This window comes from Halyomorpha halys, unplaced genomic scaffold, assembly GCF_000696795.3.
Source record: "Halyomorpha halys isolate HHAL.00 unplaced genomic scaffold, Hhal_1.1 Scaffold1541.1, whole genome shotgun sequence".
NCBI lineage: Eukaryota > Metazoa > Arthropoda > Insecta > Hemiptera > Pentatomidae > Halyomorpha > Halyomorpha halys.
In genome coordinates this window covers 19,757-45,444 of record NW_027116259.1, presented here as the reverse complement: position 1 = coordinate 45,444, position 25,688 = coordinate 19,757, and the positions used below count along the sequence as shown (strand labels likewise).

The window sequence follows — 25,688 nt, the reverse complement described above, 5'->3', positions numbered from 1 at the left end:
TATATATATTTAGACATTAATTCAGCATTCAATCTTAAGAATAATGCTGATCAATCATATTCTCAAATGATTCTCATTCAACAACTGTTCTATATCAGCTGATGTAATGTATCACCTTAAGGGTACAAAGCGATAGATAATAATGGAAATCATATTTTTAAGAAACATTATTTTCTTTATTGAATTTAATAAGAAGAGATTTTACAAGAACCAAAATCCTATTTGGATCAAATCTTATATTTTCTGAATCAAAGTTTTGCTCAAAAATGTTAAGACCTATCGAAAACAATTTTGGATTACTTTTGGTGCATTGATAAGGGCTGTTGGCATTATATCGTTTGAGATTTGAAGAGTAAGCTATTGCTAGTCCTCATATTTTTGTATTTATTAGGAGGCTTTAAACTCATATTTTATTATTTAAAAAAACAAATAACAATGTTCATGTTATGCATATGGTAGAAATTTTATATATTTTTCAATAATAATTACTTTTTATTTAATATTTTTTAAAAAATAATAATATTGTTATTCTGTGTTAAAGGTAATATGGTTGATTAAAATTTGTTGAATAGCTTTGTGCCATTTCTTTTGAATAGAAATAAACGCTATGGAGTTTAGGCTGTGATCGATCGACGGAGCTAAGCTCTGTCAGGAATGATTTATAAATATATTAAGAAATGGGTTATCTTTAAATTGAAATTGAGTTTTTTATCGAGGAATGACATATTTTTATTTATAGTTTTTAAGTCTTTAAATTGAAAGTAGTTTTAGCTATATAAATTCAGTTTTATGGAATTCAGGGTATCTTTAAGAAAACAATTAGCCTAGCCTTGGAGCATAAACCTGGCCTTTTTTTATTTTATTTTTTGTAATCACTTTTTTTCTTGAGCATTGTACATAAGCTGTTTCTCTAATGGGCATATTATAACACAGGTGAGCCTTCCAAATGACAGCTTAATTTTAAGGAATTTTCGTTTTATTTATTTTCCTTTATTCTGGGTATTTATTTTATTAGTTATTCGTTTTATTACAATAAAGGCATTATGAATGATATAAGAAGTTTCTAATTTATTACTGAATTAATATTACAGGTAACTGAAATAATACTACTGTAAACTTTTTTATTTTAATCTGTGTTTATATCATAACAGAATCGCATATCATTATTAAGAAGTATTTTGTAAATGATTTGGCAGATATTTAGAATGGAATTTTCACTTTAAATTAAAGATTTTTTTCATATTCACTGTTTATTTTTAATTAGTGAATTTTTTTTCTAATCATTATTTTTTTAAAATTATTTTTTATTAATAATTGTCATACTTCTGTCTTAGATATAGATAGAGGCAGGTAATCACCCTTAACTAAGTAAATAAAACATCGCTTTGGTTAAAAAAAAATTGACTTTTCTTCCGAAAATAATATTAAAACACAAATTTCACTACAACTTGCAGGAATGTCCTTCTTATTCATGCTTCCGCAACCAAATTCTGACAGTTCATATAAAATATACGGTAATTAAAGCAACCATATAGGTGGAAGTTTGTATCATGTCCCTGAAGTAACCAACTATTAGTTAATAACCATGCCATTTGGACCGGGTACAGTACCAAAAAAGTGTTTAGAGCTATCAAGCCTTTGTTAAATCCATTTCATCTTCTCCAAGTTCATAATGCAGTTGAGGATAATTGTCTGCCTCAATTTTTTATTTTGCATTGAACTTTTAGTTTCGCATTAAAAAAAAAAATTAATTATAACAAATTGAATGTTTTGATAATGATTGTTCCCATTGACCATTGAAAGTCTTACTTTTTACTTATTTCTATATTTAAGTTATTGGATGTGAATAATATTCAGATTTATATTTTTTAATATTAATGTATGGAGTATTTTAAGTCTGTCAAATTATTTTATAGAATTAACATTCCATTTTAGTGTATGTAATTACCAATATATATGTTGTGCATGTATATAAACACATATACAAAGTATGCTATCTTAATTAGGAATTTAGTATTAGAAATTCTTCAATGTTACCATTTTGTTTTTTAATCGTTATGGAAATTTTATCTAAAATAATTAGTATTTGTGAAATTGATTGTTTATTACTGAGTTATTCAAAATTTTATAAGATATATTATCCAGTTGAAATGGAAGAAGGAAGAAAAATTGACGTCCATAAATAATTTGAATTGTGTGTTAATAGAAACAAAAAACATTGGGTTACTTTGCGACAATATTTAAGGTGCATTACACAAATGTATTTTCACTCTCGAGAGTAGTAGTAGTAGTTGTAAGCTTTCTATGACCCCCTTCCTGTTCACATACAGGTACCATCCTATTCTAACCATTGTGGGGTTCAAGTTTTCATTTAATGGGATTACTGAAGAAATATAAGTTGAACCGTTCATGAGCCAGTTAAAGTTGGCGCTTTAACTCTCCATGACAAACTACCTCGTTCATAAATAACTGAAAATTAAATAAGTTAACTTTCACAATACAACTATTTATTGAAAGGAATGCGATAAAAGAAACTCGAGTATAGTGGTTCCTGACCCATAGAAGAAAGGGAACTATGTTTGTCCTACTACCACTCCCAAGCATTTGGTGTTAAGGGGTTAGGTCCCTCTTAAAAATTTTTTTTAAAAATTGGGTTACTTAAATGTACATTTTGAGTCACTTTTATTGTGTGTTTACATGTTAGAATCTTTCTACTAATACCCAAACATGATATGATAATGATAAGTATTCTCAAAAAATTATGCATCAAAATGCAGCAAAATTTTGTTGTTAAAAGGCAGTCCCGACTTTTATATCACCCCATTTTATTTTAAGTTGTTTTGGAGTTAATTGTTTACCAATTAATATCAGAAAACAATAATTTTAAAAGCGAATCCAAAGTTATACTACTAGCAAAAAAAAATTGAATTTTTTTATTAAATAAAACTGGTACAAAAATCAATTTAAATGAAGATTAAAGCTACAAAAATTTAATGCATATTATATATTATAAAAGACCCTAGAGATAAACTAAAGGTTATAAAATATGGCTTTATGTTTATGTACACCTTTTTGTCTAGCAGGATTCAACTTAAGTTGCTTCCCAAGAAACAGAATGATATATTTTCTTGGCAGTTTTATAATTTTTTTTTTCTTCTTTTCCATACAGTATACATTTATTTTACAAACCACATTTAAAAAAAAGTTTTCTTTGAAGGCAGGGAGAGTGTTGAACATTGCACTTGAATTGCTTGGTAACTAATATTAGATTTGTTTTTTTCTGGGGTGGGTGGATTAAGGGAAATTTTAAAACACACTTTCCGTGTTGAGATAATTTTTTCATGTTTTCAAAAATGTTTTTGTCCATAATTATTTGTAAACAAATATTTTGATTCTTAATATTCATAAACATATATTTACCCACATACACATTCAGTAAATTATGTTATCACTTAAGTTTATATTATTTGTTTGTATTTTAGGTGTGTTATTGTTAACAAATCATTTTCAACAGAATTCAGAATAGAATAGTTGTAAATCATTGAGCTTTTATTTGTTATTCCACAACTCTATGTGCTCGATTTACAATCACTATTGTATCTTTTTAATTTTTATTAAATCCTATGAGATTGTTTGGTTTTTATTATAAGGTTTTATCTTTCATATTGTCTTTTGGAGTTAGTTTATATTTTATGTATAATATCATTTATTTTAGTTATGATTATTCATAATCTTATTAAGTCGAGTTTAATGTGTATGGAAAATTTCTGCTTAAAATTTTGTTTTTTTTTATGGGCTGTGTTAAAAAAGTTGACAAGTTTTTGTGGAAAACGTTATTGATATTAAATCTTGTTTTATTGTCACCAATATTTTTGTCATTAAATATGTATACATGAAAGTTATAATTTATTTATTGTTTTGTTTTTATACCAGAGAAATTTAAAAATAATATTTTGCAATTCGTATGAAGAATCGTGCCAAAAAAAAAAGTATTTTTATTAATGTTGCTCTTCAAAATATTTTATAAATGTTGCAAAATTTTAGATGCATCTTGGCTGTCCTTTTTTTTAAAAAAATAAAGGTATAATTTTAATTTTGAAACAATATAGTTTTTCCACAAAAACTTTTAATGCCATGAACTGTGATAGAAGGAATATTGTGATTGTTTATTCTAGTACAAAATTTTTGTTTAAGCATATCCATTTAATGGGTATTTATTTTAATTGTTATATTTGTATTTTATTTACGTTGTGGCTTCTTTATACTATTTTTTTTTCATGAGAAATCATCTGCGAATTATTATGCCCATTATGTAACTCTTCATTTTTTAAATTGTAATTTATGTAGCCTATAAATTATTTTGTTACTTGTTTTCATGAAATGAACTATAAATATCTTAAAATGACAAAAATAAAAAAAAGAACAACCAATGTTAGTAGTTGCCATTACTAATAGCGTTCAACCCTCATCACATTTTATTTCAAAATACCTCTTTCATTATTAAGCCATTCAAATTTTACTATTTTCTATCTGAAAAAAACTAAAATATCTAAGGGAATATTCACTTCATTAATTATTTCAATTTAGATGGCAGTTTTTTTTTATTATCTAATCATTGCAGTATATTATTATTTTATTGAACAAGATATTTTTGTTTTTGTAATTTTTTGTTAACAGTCAGATAATTGACAAACAGCTCGAATGTCATTCAAACCTAAATCAATACTCTGATATGTCTTCTATTTTCAAGCTTGGTTTTTCTTGTCAAGACAGCTTATTTATTGATAAGCATTATAATTTCTTAAACTTTTCTCAATTTAGGTTTTAAACTTCCTACTCCTATACTTTATAAAAACAACATTTTATATATAATGTGGTTTTATTATGGTTCTTCCTACAAATTCTATTTTTAGAACAATTTCCATTAGTTGTGTTCCTTGTATTCATTGATGTTTTCCTGGTTGAGACCTTCAGTTTTAATTCCAGCCAAAAAAAAAAAATTTGTTTCAAAACGATGGCCTATTAGGGGTTTCATACTCCCATCTCTCAGCCATTTAAGAAGATAAAAGACAAAAATAAATTATAAAGAAGATGGTCAGGAATCTATTTAAGAAAGAAAACACATTAAAAGTTAAACTCTTTTTGTTTATTATTTTTCAAAATGAATCTTTTAATCGACCAAATAAAAAATAACTTGCCCCTCACAAATTTGGTTTCAAAATAATGGCCTGTTTGGGGTTTCGTACTCCCATCTCTCAGCCATTTAAAAAGATAAAAGACAAATATAAATTATGAAGATGGTCGGGGTGCGGTCAAAAGGAAACAAAAATAGTTTTTAACTATTGTTTTCCCTTTGACCGCACCCCCGACCATCTTCTTAATTTGTAAGTACCATGTATTATTAAGTCTCAGAAAAAATATAGATTGAATTTTAATTCTTGAACAGGTGGACCAATATGATTGCTTCTTTTTTATGTTTTGTATAGTTTTGACCTCCCGATACATGTATACCTAATATATTAAGCACGTTACCTCCTTAATAATTAACTCTTCTCTTGCCAAACATCTCAATACTTCTGTTTCAATCTCTGCAATACTTTTACTTCCTTCAGTTATGTTATGGACACAATTTTGTGTTGAGTATTCACCTAAATTCTCTAATCCACTGATCTTTCTGTGGACCAAAAATGTTTCATAGTACTTTGAGTTCTTATTTTCTTGTTTCTTTTATATCTCATTTTTTAGGAACAGTGTAAACCATAATGGTCTTATGAATTCTTAATTTCTCTTTTCCAGATAGTTTACATGTTTTCTCTAAAACTCTCAGAGAATTTCAAAGAGACACCTTTTGCTCTTACTCTATCTTTGTAGTGGGCCCTTATAATTTTTCTATCTATTTTTTCCATCATGAATCACATCATTTCCATTCATAAATCATATATTTTTTATCGTATAATGATTTTCACAGGAAATTTAGAATTTTTTCATATTATTGAAGTACTCTTATTATTTTGTTTGGTTAATTAATTTAATCTTGGTCAAGTTTAATTTTAAGCAGCTTATGTGATTTCCTGTCTTTCTGCTTACCACCTTATTTTTATGCATTTTTGCTCTTATAGCATATGCTTTTTAACAATGACTCCTTCATGGACCTTAACCTCTGTGAAATAATATAATCACATACAAAGATTCATCAGGGTAATAGAACTGCTTCAATTCTAAGAGCTAACCTATACAGGCCATGTTGCCCTATTTGCTATAAAAAATGAAAATATCATTCACAACAGGCGATAGACATTGATTTTATTCTGTAAGCTTTTCCAAAGATTAAAATCTGCAACAGGGTTCAATTGGCTTCTTGAAGATAGTTGAGTAACTACTTGAAGTTAAATGACTAGTTCTGAGAAACTGGATATGGCTGACCTCCTTCAGATTTGGTCATATATTAGCTATAATTGTAACTAATAGCTACAATTGCCATGGATACGACCCTTATTCGTGAATGAACCATTGATAAATAAATATCGTATCCATAACAATTTTAGCTATTAGTTTCAACTATAGCTAATTTTTGCCCATCTCTGACCACCGTATCTCCTATATACACTTACAGAAACAAATTATGTATGTTTTATCTCTTTTTAAGAACTATAATCTACTAAGAAAAATAATTGTCTTCAATTATATTGATATTTCTAACCTACACATATTTTTGTTTTTTTTTTATTTTTTCCTCATTCCTATCTATATATTTGGTATTTTTTTTTAATGTATTTTTCTTTCGAGCAGATCTGAAAGATAATCTTTACATTCCTTTTAGCTTTTTGGACTTTACTTACATTAAAGTCAGGGGAATAATCACTCTTACTTAACAAATATAAAATTTATTAATTAACAATTTCTTTTTTGCTCATAAAGTATAATTATCGAAAATTTTCTCTTTATTCTATTGAAGATACGATTAAAAAATCTATTACAAGAATCTGTTTGGAGTGCTCTGATTGGCACATAACAATATTTGTTTGGTTGTCAGATTCTTGTTCTAATATGTTGTTCCAGTATGTTTTCATATGTCACAATTATAAATTTAATATTCACCAATAATAATCTTCTCTAATGCTCTCCCAATAATTGAACATAATTTATCTTTTTTTTTTTTCTTTAAATGACTAGCAGTTTAAACAAGTTCAACCGTTCAATCACTCCTTATTAAGGGAGTATTGATATCACTTCCTGCATGGTTTAGGATTAAATCCAATGATCTATTTAAATCATATCATATGCCTTAGCTAATCAGCAGTACACATATTCTTAATATTTATTTCTATTGCCATTTCATCATAATTTAAATTGGTTAGTGTACCCTCTAAAGATTTCAATATTAATTTTCCACTATGTCATCAAAAAATTGTTATGATACAATTCGCAGCCATTAATGTTTACCATCTCCCTCTGCAACTAAACCACCGTTCATACTTTTTCATAACAAATTGTTTCAGAGCATTGTATTAGGAAGTAATTTTTATTTCATCATATAATTCTTGTTTTGTTTTATTATTCCTATTGAATTGAGTTATTTGTGCTCATAAATATGCTCTGTTATATGTCAAGAAGCAGTCTTAAAATAATCTTATATTATCTGTTTTGTATATTAATAATTTAAATTTGTGAAACTGGCATGTTTAATTTATTTTTGGTGAAACCAAAATCTTCATTCTTACTTCTTTATGTATTTTCTATAAATAACTATTCCAAATTATTAGTATTTTTTTTCAGAACTCGATCTGGTCAAAATATAATAAATTCTTTAAAATACGCATCAAACAATTATAGTACTAATTACAAGAACCCCTGTTTGAATCTGGCTGTGACAGATAATTATTTATTCTGTTACTGTTGCCATGAGTCAACCCTTTGGGGTCCACTCAGCCTGATAAAATGGAGAAAAATCTGGCAATCAAGCATGATTCTGACAAATCACCTCCTTGGCCAACCGTTGTTCTAGTAACAGTATTTCCTTATGAAATACTGCACACCTGACCCTTCATGGGTTGTAGCTGTACAGATTTAATTTTAATATAGTTTATTAATATTAATTAAGTATATTAATTTTATTGAAAAATATATTATCTTAACAATTAAGTTTTTCTATAACAATATCCCTAAAATATTTGTTTAAAGATCACTTCTTAAACATTATTTTTTTTACACATTTTATAATTGAAATTTTTTCCTCTTTTATACCTTAATTAAAATATTTTTATTATTATTTATTGCTGCCCTTTATATTTTTATAAGTCATTGTATATTCCATAATTCATTGCCAATTAAAATCGTAGAGTTTCACTTATGTGTTGTCCTTTGTATACCCCTCATTAACACCCCAGCTACTAACTAGTTATTATTTTCATATTTTGAGTAAATTATAATTTCCATAACTAGCGAGTTCTTTCTGAGTAATTTTGGTGAATAAAGGTCATTAGAACATATTTTGAACTCAGTGAAATCCAATAGATTTTCCCCCGTTTGGTGTGTTGTTATTTCATGTCACCAGCCAGATGGCAATGAAGTTTCAATTCCAATAGTATATAGAACCTCATTGTTTTTCCACTGGCCTTTTTTGATTAGACCTTTATTAACTTTTTTTGTTTTTGTTATATTTTGACCTGATAGATCCTTGATAAATAATTATTGGTACAACATCCATTTACTTCTATAAATACATGTTAATAGATATTTCTTGCTCTAAAACTTCATTTTATCATTCCCGGTATTATACACAGTGATATATATGTATAACATAAATCATCTAATTGCAGTTTAAATATTACTTTAAATTTACATTTTTTAAAGGCTACTGCTTGTAATACTAAAGATTAGAAAGTATTTTTAAAAACATTTTCTTGTAGGAAGATGGAAAGGATGAAAAAGGGCAAAGCTCCTCCATGAAGATAGAGTACGACCAGGGTGCATCTCTTCAAGACTCTTCGGACATATTAGACGGTAAGTACACCAGGTGTTTTGGGCAAATTATAAAAAAATGGCTTGTAACAATTTGATTCTCTGATTTAACTGGTGGGAAAATTGAAGTCTTTGCAGTAATCCAAAACTACTTGTCGATCATAATTTTCATTTTTTGTTACCATTCATTCACTTATGTTGTTCATCTCAGCTTTTCTGTGGATATTGCATTTTGTGCTTTTCATTTAGGTTTGATTACTGCCATGTTTGACAAAGCATCGTGGTTCCTCTTCAATGGAAATGAATCAACAGTTTTTTTTTGTTTTTTTTCACGAATAAACTAATCAGTAACCATTTGATCTGTCGAAAGGTTGTCGAATAATATTTCTTATTTAGGTCCTACTTTATATAAAATTGTTTCCAGAAAACTTTCACCCATAATGTTTTCTATTTTTATCTGCTATATAAATGCTTAAACTTAGTTTAATGTCATTGTATATTGGCTGAGCATCAATTAATACAGTTGACAATTTCAGACAAATAAAAGCAATATATGGAAATGCCTCTTTTCTATTTCAGGCCCTTTTTTAATATTACTCGATTAAACTATCTTAAGTATCCTCTTCCTGTTTTAAGCTAATATTTCAAAAGTAATATAGGACTGTCGTTCCCTGGGAGTTTAATTGAGGTGGGTCCAGCCGGGAAGGTTGGCCTTTTTCTTATGTTATGATCTCCTCTTGTGAGATTGTGACATGTCTTACATCGACCAGCCTACTCGCTATAATTGTCTGTTTTCGAAAGAAAAGTAAGACTACCATGGAGGGCTGGTTCCACACCATTTTCTAATTTCAGGGTCTTTTTAAAGATTGCTTGATGAAACTATATTAAGTACCCTCTTCCTGTTTTATGCATATATTTCCAAAGTGATGTAGGACCGTCGCTCCCTAGGGACCTTAGTATGACAGGTCTGGCCAAGAAGTATTACCTTTTAACTCGCTTTTATTATACTTGTGGCATAGATGCATAGATTGTTATGCAGAGGACTTTTCATCTGAATTGCTTGACCCTTCTTTCTAGATGGACTCAGCGAGACCAAGTATATATTTTTTATATTCTTAGGAATATAATGTATATTAATGTAATATACTATTATAATGTAAATTAAATTTTTATTTGCATTCGGAGCTAATTGATCAGGAATTGCGGTTATCACATTTCTCAACCTTATTCTGTTTGGTCTTATTTACTTTACTATGAGGAATAACTCTGTTAATAGTGGAGTGCTGCATCTTATCTCTTTGGTACAGTAACCTGTAATTTTGAAATATTTTGTCTCAAATTGTATGAATGACAATTTACAGGAACTATCCGTGTGTCCAAAACTTTTGACATAGATTAAATTATTATTAATATGGAGGGGGTATTAATGGTTTCTCATTAAGTAAGGCTTTGTGCCTTGGGAGATGATAAAAATTGTCAACATTCACTGTATCAGTGTCAATATCAGCAAATATTTGCTGACCGCATCCCTGACCATCTCCTCATATTAATCTACAAACAACTAATAACATTCATCGTAATTTTTTACTAAGTTATATCAGCTTTGGATCAATCCTAGGACCAGGAAACCCTCCTTGCATAACCATTGGTCTAAAAACAACATTTTCTTACTAAGTACTGTACCCAAGACTCTTCATTGATTGTATTGGTCCAGGTTTATGATAACTACCTAGAATTTTAAAGTAAAATATTGTTTTGAACAATGTTATTCCTTAGCTACTGTTATATATCATAATATCTTTTCATTCAGATATGGTAGTAACATCAACCCTTCCCCTCCCCTAAAAAATGGAGGTTAGTGCCGTTATTTTCTATTTCATTCAAATTTAATCATTTAATTCAAAAGGTTTGTTAATATGCAAACTCTATTGAATGTAACTGTTATTGCATGTTTAAATTTTTTTTTATTTTGGGTTTAAAGTTACCCCAGGTAGTTTGGCTCAAACTCAACGGTTTCCTCTTATAGTAAAAAGTAGTAAAAATAAATTCATAGGATTGTAAGGTCTTTATTAAAATCAAAAAATGTATACCTAATAATTTATTACATTTGTATTTAATTCTTCCTCCCTTACGTATATCCCTACTGGATAGTTTTGAAGGCTATCCTTCACATTCTTTGGACAAGTTGTATAAAACCAAAAAAATTATAAGTGTTATTAGTAATGTTAATATTTTCAGAGAATCAAATTGTTTGTAGCATTCCTTCTTCTATGCATATGTTTCCCTAACGCTTGTGGTGTTTTTCAGTCTGTTCTTAACCTGGGCTACTCACCGCAATATTCTAATGCACAAAATAACAATATTAAAATATATATAAATATTTATTAGATTATTTCACTTTCATCTTCATTGCATTAGCTCTAAACCTGGAGCCATTTCATTATTTATTAAATGGTTAACATTAATTTTAACAGTGTTAACCTATCATGAATTTTTTTCAAAATGTTGAAAACATAAATAAACGAATAAAAATTAAATAAATAAAAAAAAAAATATTATATTTTATGTTTGTTATATATTCCTTGTGTTTGTTTAATGATTATGTATATCTGTAAGTATATATGATATTTGTGTAATTATTGAATAATTACATTTACTTTTTATTAAAAGTTTTAAGTGTTGTTATAATAATTTATTACAAGCTGTTTTGTTCTTGACCTGTAATTATTTGTAATCATACTTTTTGGACAAAACTTGGTTTTATTTATATTTGTATTATGGCTGTCCCGCCATATGGTATGGTATTTTCTAATAATTTTTCGATACTTGTAAAGAATACAAAGAATGTTAATTCAGCTCTTCCTAAAAAAATTTCTTAACATCATTTAGTTTTTATCAAACCATATCCTTTAACTCATAAAATTAGTACTTAAAAAAACTTGAAAAAGGTTTTTTATTAAAACAATTTTGTCCGTGTTGAATTGAAAATCCGTATATTTTTTTCTTGTTAACATTGTTCATATACAGAGAGATTTGGCAGACTTTTAAATAAGTCATCAATACATTATCAATGCACAAATTTATTTATTGTCGGACCTCTATATACATCATACTTAAAATAAAATATTCTGATATGTGTATGTACAATTTTATTTATTCAATATGCAAAATTTATATTAATTACATTTGTGTAACATATACAATGTGTGCATGGATATACATACTTAATAAAAGCAATTAGCAATACTACATAGTAACCAGGGCCGTAGCAAGGTCCTTCTGCGCTTGGCGAGTTTGAAAAATCTGTGCCTTCAATAACAGACCGAGGGTCTGAACAATTCTTTATTATTTTAATATAAATATACTATTATGAAAGAAAAGCTAAACTTCAGTTTGAAAAGAACTGAGTGTTATAAAACCATGTTCGCAGACGATTCATCTACTTTAAAAAATCCTAAGCTTTTGTTGGAACTTTTTAAAAATTTAAATTTGTTTCTTATAAATTGGATATTATTAAAAAATTTGATGTATCAAATTTTTTGTCTTCAGAAGTTCAATATATAGAGGTTCTTCGGTATGCACTGATGAAATTTAATAATTTTTGTAATGCCTTCCTGAAGAAAAAGCTCTTAATTTTTCTATGATTCATATGTGCATTTTTCTAGGTTAATTATTGATGGAGAAACAGAATAAACATATTATTAGGATCTTGTTAACTGTTTTTGCTAAAATATTTTGGAGAAATTGTAACACACAGTATGTATTCTCACTTATTCCATAGACTTTAATTTTGGATTAGCTGTCTATTATGCATGAATTTTATTTTTCCCTTTCAACTTGACAGCTCCTTTAAAGTTCGATGAACTGTAGGTCACAAATATTTATTTACCTAAATAGTAATTTTTAGGAAATAAAAATAAAATCATATCTCAACAAAGGATCGAAATAGAAAGTTGAGGTTCATAGCACTGAACTACTTTTTTGATATACCAATTTCTACTCAATTACTGACATTCCTTCCCTTTATAGTTTCATATTTCTTCATGGAAAATAAACAGTTTTAAATATTGTATAAGAAATTAGATGTATTCTTTGAGTACATTGCAGTACATTTATTTTGTTCCATTGGTTAGATAAGGTATTGTAAAAATAGTGTATGATAAATTTAACAACATACTTGTTTTTGCCAAGTCATATATCATTATTTTTTTATTTATTTGTTTTATATTATCATTATTCTATCCACTAAAGTGTGTCTAGAAACATTCATTGATATCTAAAAATTACATGCTATTTATATTTCCATGATCCTCCAATTTGTTCAGAATAAACTGTAGTATCGAGTTGTTTCCGTTCTATTTTTTTTTTTAATAATATTGTGTTTATTCTGTTTCTAAGGCTTAAGATTTAATTGTCTGCTCTGTAAAACTTGTTTTTTCTGTAGACATTAAAATGATGTTTATTGGTAAATATTTATCATTGTTCAAGTTGAGTTAGCCGAAAAATCAATTTCAAGTTTTACATGGTTAATTGCAGTCATGAACTTGTTGAGGGTTTGTTAAAATTATAAATCTTTATTTCTGGCTATATGAGGAGGGTGGGGATTATGTATAGGGAAACGTCTGAGTGCCGCAAAAACAAATGAGGCTGTGTTCCGGCCAGATCCTACTAACCCTGGAATGTTCCTGTGCCTACTCTGCGCGAAGACTGTTCGTTCACGATGGCACCACCTTCAGACCCACTTCTCCAGAAACCACAAGTGCCCATTCTGTGATGCTGTTTACTCCAGAATTGACACCCTCAAAGGTCACACGAGGAGGATACACGGTGAAACGGTCAGTCTCAGTGGAATTCCACGTTTCATTTATGGTCTTCCTTTCCCTCCTCCTGCTGGTTTCTTCCCGAATCCTCCTGTTTGTACATCTCAAAACACTCCACGATTCTGAGCTCTCCTTCCATCTGATTCCATTTTGTAAACTTCTCCTCTGTCTTCATGTCCATAAAATTTAGCAATCTAAAGAGTTTCCACTGACATACATTGGTTATTAAAATCTTATTTGTTAATATCTCCTAATTTAGATTTTAAGAATCTATTTCACTAATGACTTAGTAAATAAGTTATTTTTGAAACTTCTTTTGTTATTTGAATGGAATTCACTTCTTTCATCAATCCCTGTAAAAGAAGAGGAACATCTTTAAAGTTACTTTTTTTTTATGGCCCTCTTTCTGTTCATTTCTGACGTATAGGGGAAGAGGGGTTATCTACAGTTAACCAATCTAAAATGTGGTGGGGGGAGGGAAGGGTCAAGTTTTCATTTCGTGGGACCTCCACAGTAATGAGGCAAGTAAGGTTGAAGCCTTAACTCTCCCTCGCACAAACAACCGTATCTATAAAGTTACCTAATTGCAAATATTCTTATTCTGTCTAATTAATATTGTAATTTCCTTCTCTTTTTTTCAATTAATTACCATTATATCAGTTTAATTAACTCCAGAATTGAAATTATATAGTTAGTACCACAGATGTATTATAAATTAGAAACTAAATTATGTTGCAGTTCTCTTAGTTTTCAATAATAACATATTTCAAAGGTAAGTAATGTTTTCATAAACTTTCTACTTCTCCACACTTTTCTCTACAGACCCAGCAGACTTGCTGTCTTAAAAAAGAAAATGGAATTAAATGGATATTATATCAGCATTTTTGTAATTATTAAAGCAATATATTCACTTTATTAACTAGAGATAAATCTATATGATCACGAAACTGGATCAGGTAAATTGTTCAATATTCCTTAAATTTTAAAGGTAGTTTAAAGATGTTCCATATTTTCTCATTTATTTATGATAAATGTAAAAAAAAAAAAAATTAAAAAAAAATCATTCCCAGTAAATTTCTCAAACATTTTTTTAAGTTTTATATAAACAGCAATAACTTGGTAGTTTATAACATTATGACGAGAAATTTGCTCAGTACTTGTGAATTAGTGAGTAATTACAATATTGTTTCTAAAAATGAGAGAATTCTGGTTGCTAAATTCAAAATTGATTAAGCTGTTATTTTTATTTTTATTTTATAGTTAAAAGATGGATTTATACATATACCTTCTTTGTTTTATACCACTGTTGTAATTATTTCCTAAACTTAACTTGTACAATAGAAATTCATTCCTTAGAATATACTTCTTTTAAATGTTGCTATAATTACTTCTTAGATGCAGTATTTGTTTTAAACTCTTATATTCCAAAAGCCAAGGCAAAATTTGAAGTTTTGTTTTGAGGAAACTTTCTAGTCATGCATCCATCAAATATTGATGGATTTCAATATTCATCCTCAGCTTTCAATTTGCTCTTTTTTGCTGACTCAAAGTGGGGGAATTTCTAAATGCTAGCCATCCAAAGAAGAGAACACATATATATATATATATATATATATATACACATATACGCCTTGTCAGACATGTCGGGGTTGTCTGACAAGGCGTATTCATTATTATGTTAGGAACGGCCGTGCCAGAGGATGAGCCCTGGACACTGACGAAGGTAGAGGAGGTGTAGGCTAGAGAGTCTGAGGTAGAGTTCTAGTTGCCGAGATGAAGCGGACGGACTAGAACTGTCATGATAGGTGCCAGCTTACTAGTTGCCGAGATGAAGCGGACGGACAAGATCCGGGGAGAGACGGGAAATTACACTGGTTGCCGAGATGAAACGGACGGACCAGTGTAACCTTTAAGGATTAGGTTACAATCTTAGTTGCCGAGATGACGCAGACGGACTAAGATTGCTGGAGAGAAGGAGAGGAGATAGGCCATTGTCTTAGGAGTGCGTATAGAAATAACAACTTTTGTGAGCATAGATTGGCAATGAACTTATGAATAACATAATGAAAGCAGTGTATATGCCACCTGTGCCATGACTAGACCCAGGAAAGGACGTTGATCTTTGATCAAATTGGGGGATTTAGTGCCCCTTATTTATAGGCATAGTCCATGCGGCTGTGACCGAGAAGTGGTCTGTACATGTCTGCTTGAGATAGTTACGTGCATTGCGTTGTTATCATTTATTATTCATTGTACAGATATTGCTAAGTATTATGTACAGAAATTATTAATATATAAAAATTACAATATGTCTTTAACAAAAAGAAGTATTAAGTAAATTTGAGAGCTTCGGTGAGGCTCGAGGTGCAGCGCTCTGGTGAGTAGTGATCGAAACGCTTGCTCCCTCTCGCTACATATATAAATTTTAATAAAAGGAAGATGGTCGTCCCGGGTGCAATCAAAGAAAACTTAAATAGTTGTTGGACTATTTATTATGAGCCAACGTTGGGTGGGCTTTGAGGCTAGAGGTCAGTGCTCCACTTTGACCCTGGCCTCTAGTCTGAAAGTGGGCTTAAAATATAAATAGCTTAATCACTATTTAAGTTTTCTTTGACTGCACTCTGACCAACTTTATTATTTATTATTACACAGTCAGCGATCTTCCTCCATCCTGAAAAAATATTAAATGTTCTGTAATAAAGTTTAAATTATGTGTATATATGACAATATTTCAAAAAGAAATAGATGCAATTGGCAAAATGACGAATATTAGTACATGAATATGGGATAAACCCGAAACATTGTACAAAAATATATATTGAATAGTTATAATATTCTAAAGGGTAGTTTTTCTACTTCAACATACTAACTAATAAAAGAAATAACTTCTTAGGAAAGAAAATCCAGAATGAAAAAATCATCTTCAAAAAGTTGTTCACCGTTAGACGAAAAGAACCTGAATTTTGAATTTTATTTGCTAGTACTAATTTTTATAGATAACATTTTTGGTATTTATGGAGTGTATTAAATCATTTATGCTTCAAACAAATCATCTTCAAATAATATAATTTATTCATATATGTTAATTTCTTTCAATGAGTGCAAATTGAATACTGAGAGAGGAGAGTTTATGGATGTATGTCTAAAATATTTCTTCGAATAAGACCCTAAATTTCGCCTCGGTTCTTGATCTACTAAAGATCCACCTCAAGTATTCCTATCAGATTTTAAAAAAATAAATCTTAGTTAAATTTTGAAAATAAAATCCATATTTATTTGAAATATAGTTATTATGATTGCTAATGTATTCCACTCTGCTGAGGGAGGAAAAGATAATTAGTATTGTTAAAACTCAATTATTTTATTTTAACTTAATTCGATGTTTTTTATTACTTAGGAAATTTTTATAATGCCATTGTGTATTCTAGTCTATGCTTAATTATTGTTACCTTAGAATTAATTTTATTTATAATATTGTTAGTGATGAAATTGTTGGACCAACTTTTATGTAGAAACTGAAGATGTTTTCATTTAAAAATAATAATTTGTGTGTTCCTTTCAATTTATCCTCCCTTCATTGAAATTTGATAAAATTAATAGTTGTTAATCTTTTTATTGTGATGTTATTAGATACTTAAGTATAACATATCATAAGTGATAATAGTTAGTTCTCCTTAACTCTAGTACCTATCCAAATCTTCAAGATAGTTTATTTATTACACTGCTTATAATAGCATTTATCAATAAAAACATTTCCGCTATAACACAATTTATAAGACTTGTAGTATTTTGTTAAGATTTTGTATTAACTAACTGTAATGTAGTTTGTTTTGGTGGGTCTTCTATATAGGTAAAACTTTTATTTGAACAAATAAAGGTAATACTTCAAAATTCCGACTCCCGCAGCTCCCTCTGCAACACTCCTAAACCGACTCGTCTGCAATCAATACAAACAGGCTGCAACAAATGTAATTCAATTAATTAAATGTTACTCAGAGTGCAACTTGATCCCCTAATCAAGTAACATAGCATTGCAATGTGTTATTTATTATTGATAGTGGTTCATTTTGTAAATATTTAAATAAAATAACACAATTCTGATTCATCTGACCTCTGGTAAGGACACCATTGGTGGTTGGTTTCTTTGCCTCTCAACTTGAAATCTATCATTGTGATTTCTGTGAAAGTACTCATTTGTATTAGTATAGTTTTTATTATTTTAATAGCTTTAAATTCAGATCTGTTAACTTCTATTCACTTAAACAAAAAGTAATCTCTTCTGGAGTTCTTGTCAATGGAAGTTTAACAAATGATAGACGTGTTAAATATCTTTTTACTAAAATAAATCACTAATTTTCTATGAAATGATAAGAGCTAAATATCATGAAACTAGATAAAACTGTGAATTGAAGAAAATTTAACTGGAAGAACAAACATGAAAGAATAGACACTCATGGCAATTATATTGGTCGATGAACAACATTTCACAATATATTAAAGGAGGATCATGATCCCAAAAATAGTAGAAGGACATCGTTCCCCACCAATCCACCCCTCTAATCACTGATTTTACGACAATCTTATCTTACCTTTAAAACGGGATGAGGTGGCTTAAGTTAAAAAATTATTAAATGTAGTAACATTGCAAAGATGGGTAAAATTTGAAAATGGCATTATGCCTGAATTAACCAATTTTTTAACTTAAGTCTCCCCTTCCCATTTTAAATAAATGTTTCAAAGGTAGGATAAGACTCGCTAAATTGGGGTTTAAAGGAACAGATTGGCCAGAAACAATTCTCTTCTATTATTTTTGGTGTCATGATCTCCTTCGAGAGATAGGAGTGATATATTTGCTCATTTATACTGCATACAATGTTGTGAAATTGTCTGGACAATTTCATATCAGAAATTATTTTCTGATATGGAATTTTTTTATTATACATTGAAATATCTTGAATGGTCGTTTAAAACCTGTATTGATTACTTGATTCGAGTTTTGGTGTGTTGCGGGTCTGGAGCTGATATTTGGAAATATTACCAACATAAAAATGATAAAAGGTAAGATATGTCTCATCTGTATCCTACCAACTTCTATGTCAATAGTTGAAATAAGTTTTTGTAGTTCTTTAAAAAGTTTCTTATGTCGAGTGGTACTAGTCATTGTGCTGTTTGCTTTTTTCAAAAGTTCTGTTTACATTATTGCTTAAATACTATACCGAATGAGTCAACAAATAAGAATATATAGTTTTCATGTTTGATGTATAGTTTTCAAAAGTATAATTACCCAATAAAAATGTAAAAATACTCTATTTCTTAATGTATATACATATACGTAACAAAATGTGGTATTACTTATTGTGATTGATTAAAGTTATGGATTTAAGAATTGTAAATTTTTAAAATATTTTAAGACTTAATTTAAACTTTTGTATATTTTTTTTGTATTGTGATTTGAATGAATGAACCAAGGATAGAACTTTGTTTAAAGTATATTTTGATGAGTGAAATGCAATGATCTTAAATATATATCTATAAATAATTGTATCAAAGATATAATTTTATCGATTGTTATTTGTGTATTAACCTATTCATCATTTATTTAGAAAAAAACAGCAATTACCAGATTGAAAACAGCAGAATACAAAATGTCATTATTTGAGTTTGTAAATTATAACCCTGCTTGTCGAAGCTGGCAAGCTACCCCTATCCATGGGCTGGGGTGGTGATTACGGAAGACTTTAGTATTGTTGCGAATGTCGTTCTGTTGCAGTGTGGCGTGGGCGGAGGGTTAAGGGCTATGATGGTTTATTCTTGAGGCTCTCACCAGTTCTCTTCGAGTGCTGCCTTTGTGGGAAAGCGGTGACCAACAAGTGGCACCACGCCAACAGTCACCTCCCGCAGGCTCTCCCCTGCCCATATTGTGACAATAGCTATTCGCGAAAAGACAATCTCAAATATCATATTAAAAACAAGCACGCCAATAAAGTCTCTTAGCTGAATGTCCATGCTCATTATGCAGAATACTGCTCTTTTGATAAAAAGAAAAAATAATGAAGTCTGATAATAAAGATAAACCCTCCTAATCCTACATCCTTCTCTCCTCCATAAGCATTCATCTATATGAAGAAGACTTTTTCAGGTTAGATTAACACTATTAAAGAGCAATAAAAACAATAACAATTTTATGCATGATTTAGTATTTGAAATACTTATGTGTGTTTTTATATAAATATATACCTATATGTGTTATTTTAATGCATGCTTATCTTTTACGTCAGTGCTTTTGCTTCATGTTCCTATATGCTAGGTTCTTCATTTTAAGCATGCTTTAAATTTTAAATGCATGGGCTGAGAATTTATTTTTTTTAATTAATTTTTATTTTAACTATATTGAACTTAATACACAAGATGCTACTGTACATAAATTTTTTTTTTAGATTTTTTATAAACTTATGATGTTTGAGTTTCCCCTGGCTGTAATTCAAGCTGTTTATAGTTTTAATTCAAATACCATTATTTATTGAACTACAAATTTGTTCATGTATTCTTCGAAAACGAAATAGTTAATTTTCAATTAAATTAATTCTCATTATATCCCTAATATTAATGTGACATAATTTTCCATCGATCCGAAAAACTTTCACAAATGTTAATTTTTACCAACAGAAAAACATATTAGCACATTACTGTACATGTAATGAAAAGTACAAGCAATTGATTCATTAGTATAAGAAAGTGAATCAGCATATCTTGAAATGTATCATAGCCTGTCATTTTTAATGCTACACAAATATCCGGTTGCTTTGATTGAGCTGTGCCATTCTTTATTCAAGTAAGTATTCAATCACAAATCTCTGAAGCTGAGTGGACTCTTGACTACTCCAGAAAAGTTCCTTCAGGGTCAGAAAGTGAAATCGATATATTGAAGGTGAAGGTACATAGGCAGCGATCCTGAGCAAACTGAAAATAATAGTACCCTTATTTTATGAAGATTATTAAATTGACTCATTGAAAATGAAGTTTTCATCGATTAAAGTTATTTTGATTTATGAGTACTTTATACATAAATGCATTTATTAATGCTTTCTTAAGTTTTTAGAGTAGTCACAAATGGCAAAAAATGTCAGTAGTTAAATAAAAATTTATAATTGATTTGAACCTAATTATACCCTTTCTTAAGCGTTATTTATATTTTTAATTATGCTTTTATTATTTTATACCTGCAAAGTTTACCTTTCGTAGTTTGATAAAAAAAAAAATTTTAAATACTTGATTGGTTATTGACTTGAAATATTCTTGTTGGTTCAAACTTTTTTAATGAAAAATACAGTGAGAGTGATCGCACTATTAATACTAATACATAATCTTAATTTCTTAAAGTGGAGAATTCAGATTCCTTAATAATTTTTTTTAGCTTTCAATTAACATGATTCGTAATGAGATGTTAATAGTTGACCGTAGATTTATATGAGGAGATGGTCGGGTGTGCGTTCAGCAGAGATACACAAATAATCAAAACTTATTTATTTGTGCTGACGTTTCGACTTGAATTTCAGGGCTTCATGAAGATTGAAAAAACAATAATTCGGAGAAACAAAAAAAAAAGAACAATTGCAAATATACATAACAATAAATTAAGTAGATTGTAATTGATTGATACTAATGGAAGATAAAATATAATATTGTATAGGTAAGAATAATAAAAGATTATAAAACAGACAGTGATCAAGTAAATAAAGAAATTAACGTAATGAAAGGTGCAGAAGAAAATGTAAATGATGAGTAATGGAATAAAAATAATAATATATGTAAGTAATGTAAAAAAAAAATAAACATAATGAAATGTATGGAAGAAAATGATTTATACGTTACATTGGCCAAGAAAGAAAACAGAATATGTGCTATAGTGGATTAAAGATGCACAGTAATATAGATTAGTAAAAAATAAATATAGAATGTCCATAAAAGTGAATAAGGAAGGAACACAGGAGAAGAGATATGGAGAGTGGGGGGAGGGAGACATATTAAAAAATACAGAGAGAGATTAACTCGCTTAGGGAGATATTCTGTCTAGAATGAGTGGGTACTAACTTTTCCGGTTGATAGCAGGCATTTAAATATATGTTTAACCAAACGGAAATTGAAATTGGCATGCATGCCTTACTATGAAAGACTTTTGATAAAATAAAGTAGATGAAATGAAATTAAAGGTTTACTAAGTAAAATAACTGAGAACGATAGGTCACGAAATTGTATAAATATACAAGATTAATAAATGAGTGATGATATAGAAGAGAAAATGAAAATTACCTCTAGACGATAGGTGACTAGAAAAGAATAAAAGGCGGAAGGTCAGTAATATAATAAGGAGTTGTCGGTAAAAAAAAAAAATGGATGTTTCAGATAATCAAAAAGTCAGATTATTTTTGTCCAACCTTACAGCCCATTTTCAAGCTACTATATTGAATTTTGTCCTGTCAGTTAATATGGCGTGTTTAGTTACACAAATAAGACTTAGTGTGAAGTTAACTTATTTTATTGTAAATCAATAAATTTTTATTCCATTTATAAATCTGACATTTCGACCATCCTCAAGGTCAATGTTGATACAATTTTAGAACCAAAAACACTACTTCATGCAAAGTAAGTCCTCAAATCACCCTAACTATTCAATTTTCCACATTTAATTAAAAATTAAATTTATTTATCACAGTCAAATTAAAATTTATATAAATTTGTGGATTGATATAAATGACCTAGCCAGAATAGCCTGCATGAAGTAGTTTCTTAAATGTTTTTGGTTCTAAAATTGTATTAAGATTGTCCTTGAGGATGGCCAAAACGTCGGAATAAAAATTTTTTGCGACTAAAATGGATAAAAATTTATTGATTTAAACGATATTAACCAGCCTCAATAAAGTATTAAGGTTGTAAATTATTTTTGTATTATTCTCTATTATATTATATGCTGACAAGATGGTAGTGACAGTTTCAGAACTTAAAAAGTTGATGTTTTCTACCTTATTACTAGAAAGGAAAGTTAAAATCGATGACAAGGGAAGGCTTACCACACCTCTTTAAAATAATTCTCATAACTAAGTGTAAAAACAGAGAATTCATGCTCTATCATAATTTTTTTTTTTCACCCTTTACCACTTCCCAGGAATTACCACACAATCCATTGGTAATAATTATGACCATATAATGGCTGGATACAATCTATTTGGTTATAATTTTGACCATATAATGCCTGAATACAATTCATGAGTAATATTTAATGGAAATAATATTATCCTTAGCAATTAGCAACCTTGTGACATCCTGAAGGAAATGAAAAATCTACCTTTATTCTGGGACACTTGCTCTCCTAAGAGTAACAAATTGGAAAATTTCAAAAAAATTAAATACATAAAATATGAACAAAAAATACATATTTGCATGAGTTTGTATCATTATTTATTATTTACAAGTTTACAGAAGATATTTAAGGAGATGGATACTAAAAATAAAAAAAGTATGTACATTGAAAACTAACTAAATTTCAGCAAAGTATTTTATATGGATTATGAACCCTGAAACGATGAAAGAGAAATAAGTGTGTAGTAGAAAAATATAGAAAGGATTTTTTACAAAAAAAAAACCGAGGATATATAAATGACGTTAAGGAGGAAGCATTACAAGTGGAATTCCAAAATGAGTTTGCTTGCCCAGTGGATTTTTTTAATCAAAGCAGTTCTATAGAATAGAATATACAAATCGGTTGGTGGATTGATAAACCTAGGTTAAAAAAGTCAATAATATAGGAGACTTTTTTTTATTAAGGTTTGGAATATAAATGCACCAAAAAGGTCTTCAGATACTTACCTAACTTTGCTCGGAATAATAGTGTGAGGCACTGGTGAGAACGTTCGGAAATATCGAAGATGAATCTTATGAAGCAGTTTATTAGTCTTTTCAGTTTAATATATTGTTCACAAGACAGTCCTCCATACAATTGACATCTGTAGTTAATTTTTGGAAGACGGTACTTTATGGAAATGAATCTTAGGAACTGTTGAGGCTTTCGATAGATTTCTGGGTTATTTAGAAAATATGTCAATTCTATGTTAGGTACTGATCAAAAGTGACTCCTAGGTTTTTATAGAGTTTGGAACCGAATGACTTGGTTTCTGCTGGATTTTAGTGCATCTTATTTTCTAAAGCCCAGCAACGAATACTGTCAATTTCTTCCTGAACCTTACGGAATACCTTATTCATATTTGAAGGATAGGATAAACATATCTGTAGGTAATTGGTATAGATATGATTTTGGGAGTGGCAGATAACATTAATTAGGTCATTTATATAAATGGGAAATAAGGTTGGTGAAAGAGAGGAACCTTGTGGGACACCTCTAAAGAGAAGTAGTGATGATGAGGGATTTATTGAAAATAATAACAGTTTGGGAGCAGAGAGACATGAAGGAGCGGAACCAGTTCAAAACACTGTTAAATAGTTAAATATCGTGTAGTTTTGAGAAGAGGATTGTGTGATCGTCAAAGTCTTTTTGATAAATCAAAGATGACAAGGTTTAGTTTAAGACTTTCTTTAAGTCTATAGAGGTTTTGTGAAATTTTTAGCAGAGTCAATTATGTAGAATAATTGTGATAGAAACCTTAATTGAAAAGGATTAAGGACTATTTTGTTCAAGGAATGAGTAAGCTGGGAATAAACTATTCTTTCCAGTGGCTTTGACATGATGAAGATGGGTCTAAAGTCGACATGGGACCTTATCCTGCGGTTGAATAAGTACTTTTCTCCAGGCTTTGGAAAAAATTGAGTTTTGTAGGGAAAAGTTGTAGATTTGTAGAAGGGCAGGAAGGCTTTGTCATTCCTCTCAAAACTTCATATCAGGAAATTCTTAAAGGATATAATTTTTAATCTATAATAAGTACAAGTAGTTATTTTTATGGTAGTGTTGCTGCGCATAGAAATTAAGATCTATTCAACTTTTGATACTTGATTATATTTTTTAATTTTAAGTAGTCATGGTCTGGTTAAGCAAACCGAAATCAAAATTGAAGGAATCAAGGCTGGCTGCCATTCATATCTTCATAGCTCTTATCATCCTAGGACTACCTAAATTGACACGTTTTTTTTTTTTTCAAAACATATCAAAAGATTTTTATTTTAATACAGGTATGTGAATAAGAATAAAAAAAAAAAAAATCCTATTTTGGCCTGACATTATTAGGAATTAGAGAATATATATTTGTCCACATATCATAGGTTAGTTTTAATAGCTCTACTTATACAGGCATCTCGACTTAAGTATTCATTTTAAGAATGGTATTGTGCTGGACGATTAGAGCATCTTTGTTTCAAATTAAGTATAGTTTGGCTTATAAAAAATATTATGAGAAAGGCCAGTCCTGACTTCTAGATCAGAGAACTGAACACTAATGAAAAACATCTAGGTTTATATTGCCCCATTCTTTGAGGAATTATTATCTAGAAAGTACAGACATTTTTTTAGGATTAAGCAGGCATAGAAAGTGCCTCGTCAGATCAAGGTTCATTACAAAAAAATTACTCTACTACCCACTAGGCTACTTTGAAATTGTATGTGCTTTCTCTCACAACTGTATGATATATTTATTTTTTCATATTATTGCACTAAACAGAAAAAAAAAAACTGCAAAGTTATTGCATACTAATATTTATAAAATATATATTTTTTTAGATTTCAGTTTTTTTAATCTTAGTTTCTAATTACAATTTAAAATCATTGTCAAAAGTTTCTCTGACATGAAGTAGTTTTAAAAGTGGATATCCGATATAGATAATTCTTTTTATAAAATAGTAATGTTTGGGAAACACACTTTAAATTTTCATAACTGAATAGAACTATTGGTTGATCCTTAGGAA

The 25,688-nt window shown here is 29.0% G+C and overlaps 1 protein-coding gene across 4 annotated transcripts in view; it reads left to right on the top strand.

Annotated features, from left to right (window-relative positions):
• The window catches only part of LOC106689995 (sex determination protein fruitless), a 42,179-nt gene that overhangs the window by 7,034 nt on the left and 9,457 nt on the right, over positions 1-25,688 (top strand). The window contains exons 3-4 of one of the 4 annotated variants that reach the window (XM_014435240.3): positions 8,910-9,003; positions 19,552-19,914. In XM_014435240.3, the coding sequence (XP_014290726.2) occupies positions 8,910-9,003; positions 19,552-19,775 (318 nt within the window). In that variant the 3' untranslated portion in view covers positions 19,776-19,914. Of the gene's footprint in view, positions 1-8,909; positions 9,004-11,268; positions 11,399-13,575; positions 14,004-19,551; positions 19,915-25,688 lie in introns of those variants that run through there. The other 3 variants (XM_014435238.3, XM_014435241.3, XM_014435239.3) reach the window with 3 other exon arrangements.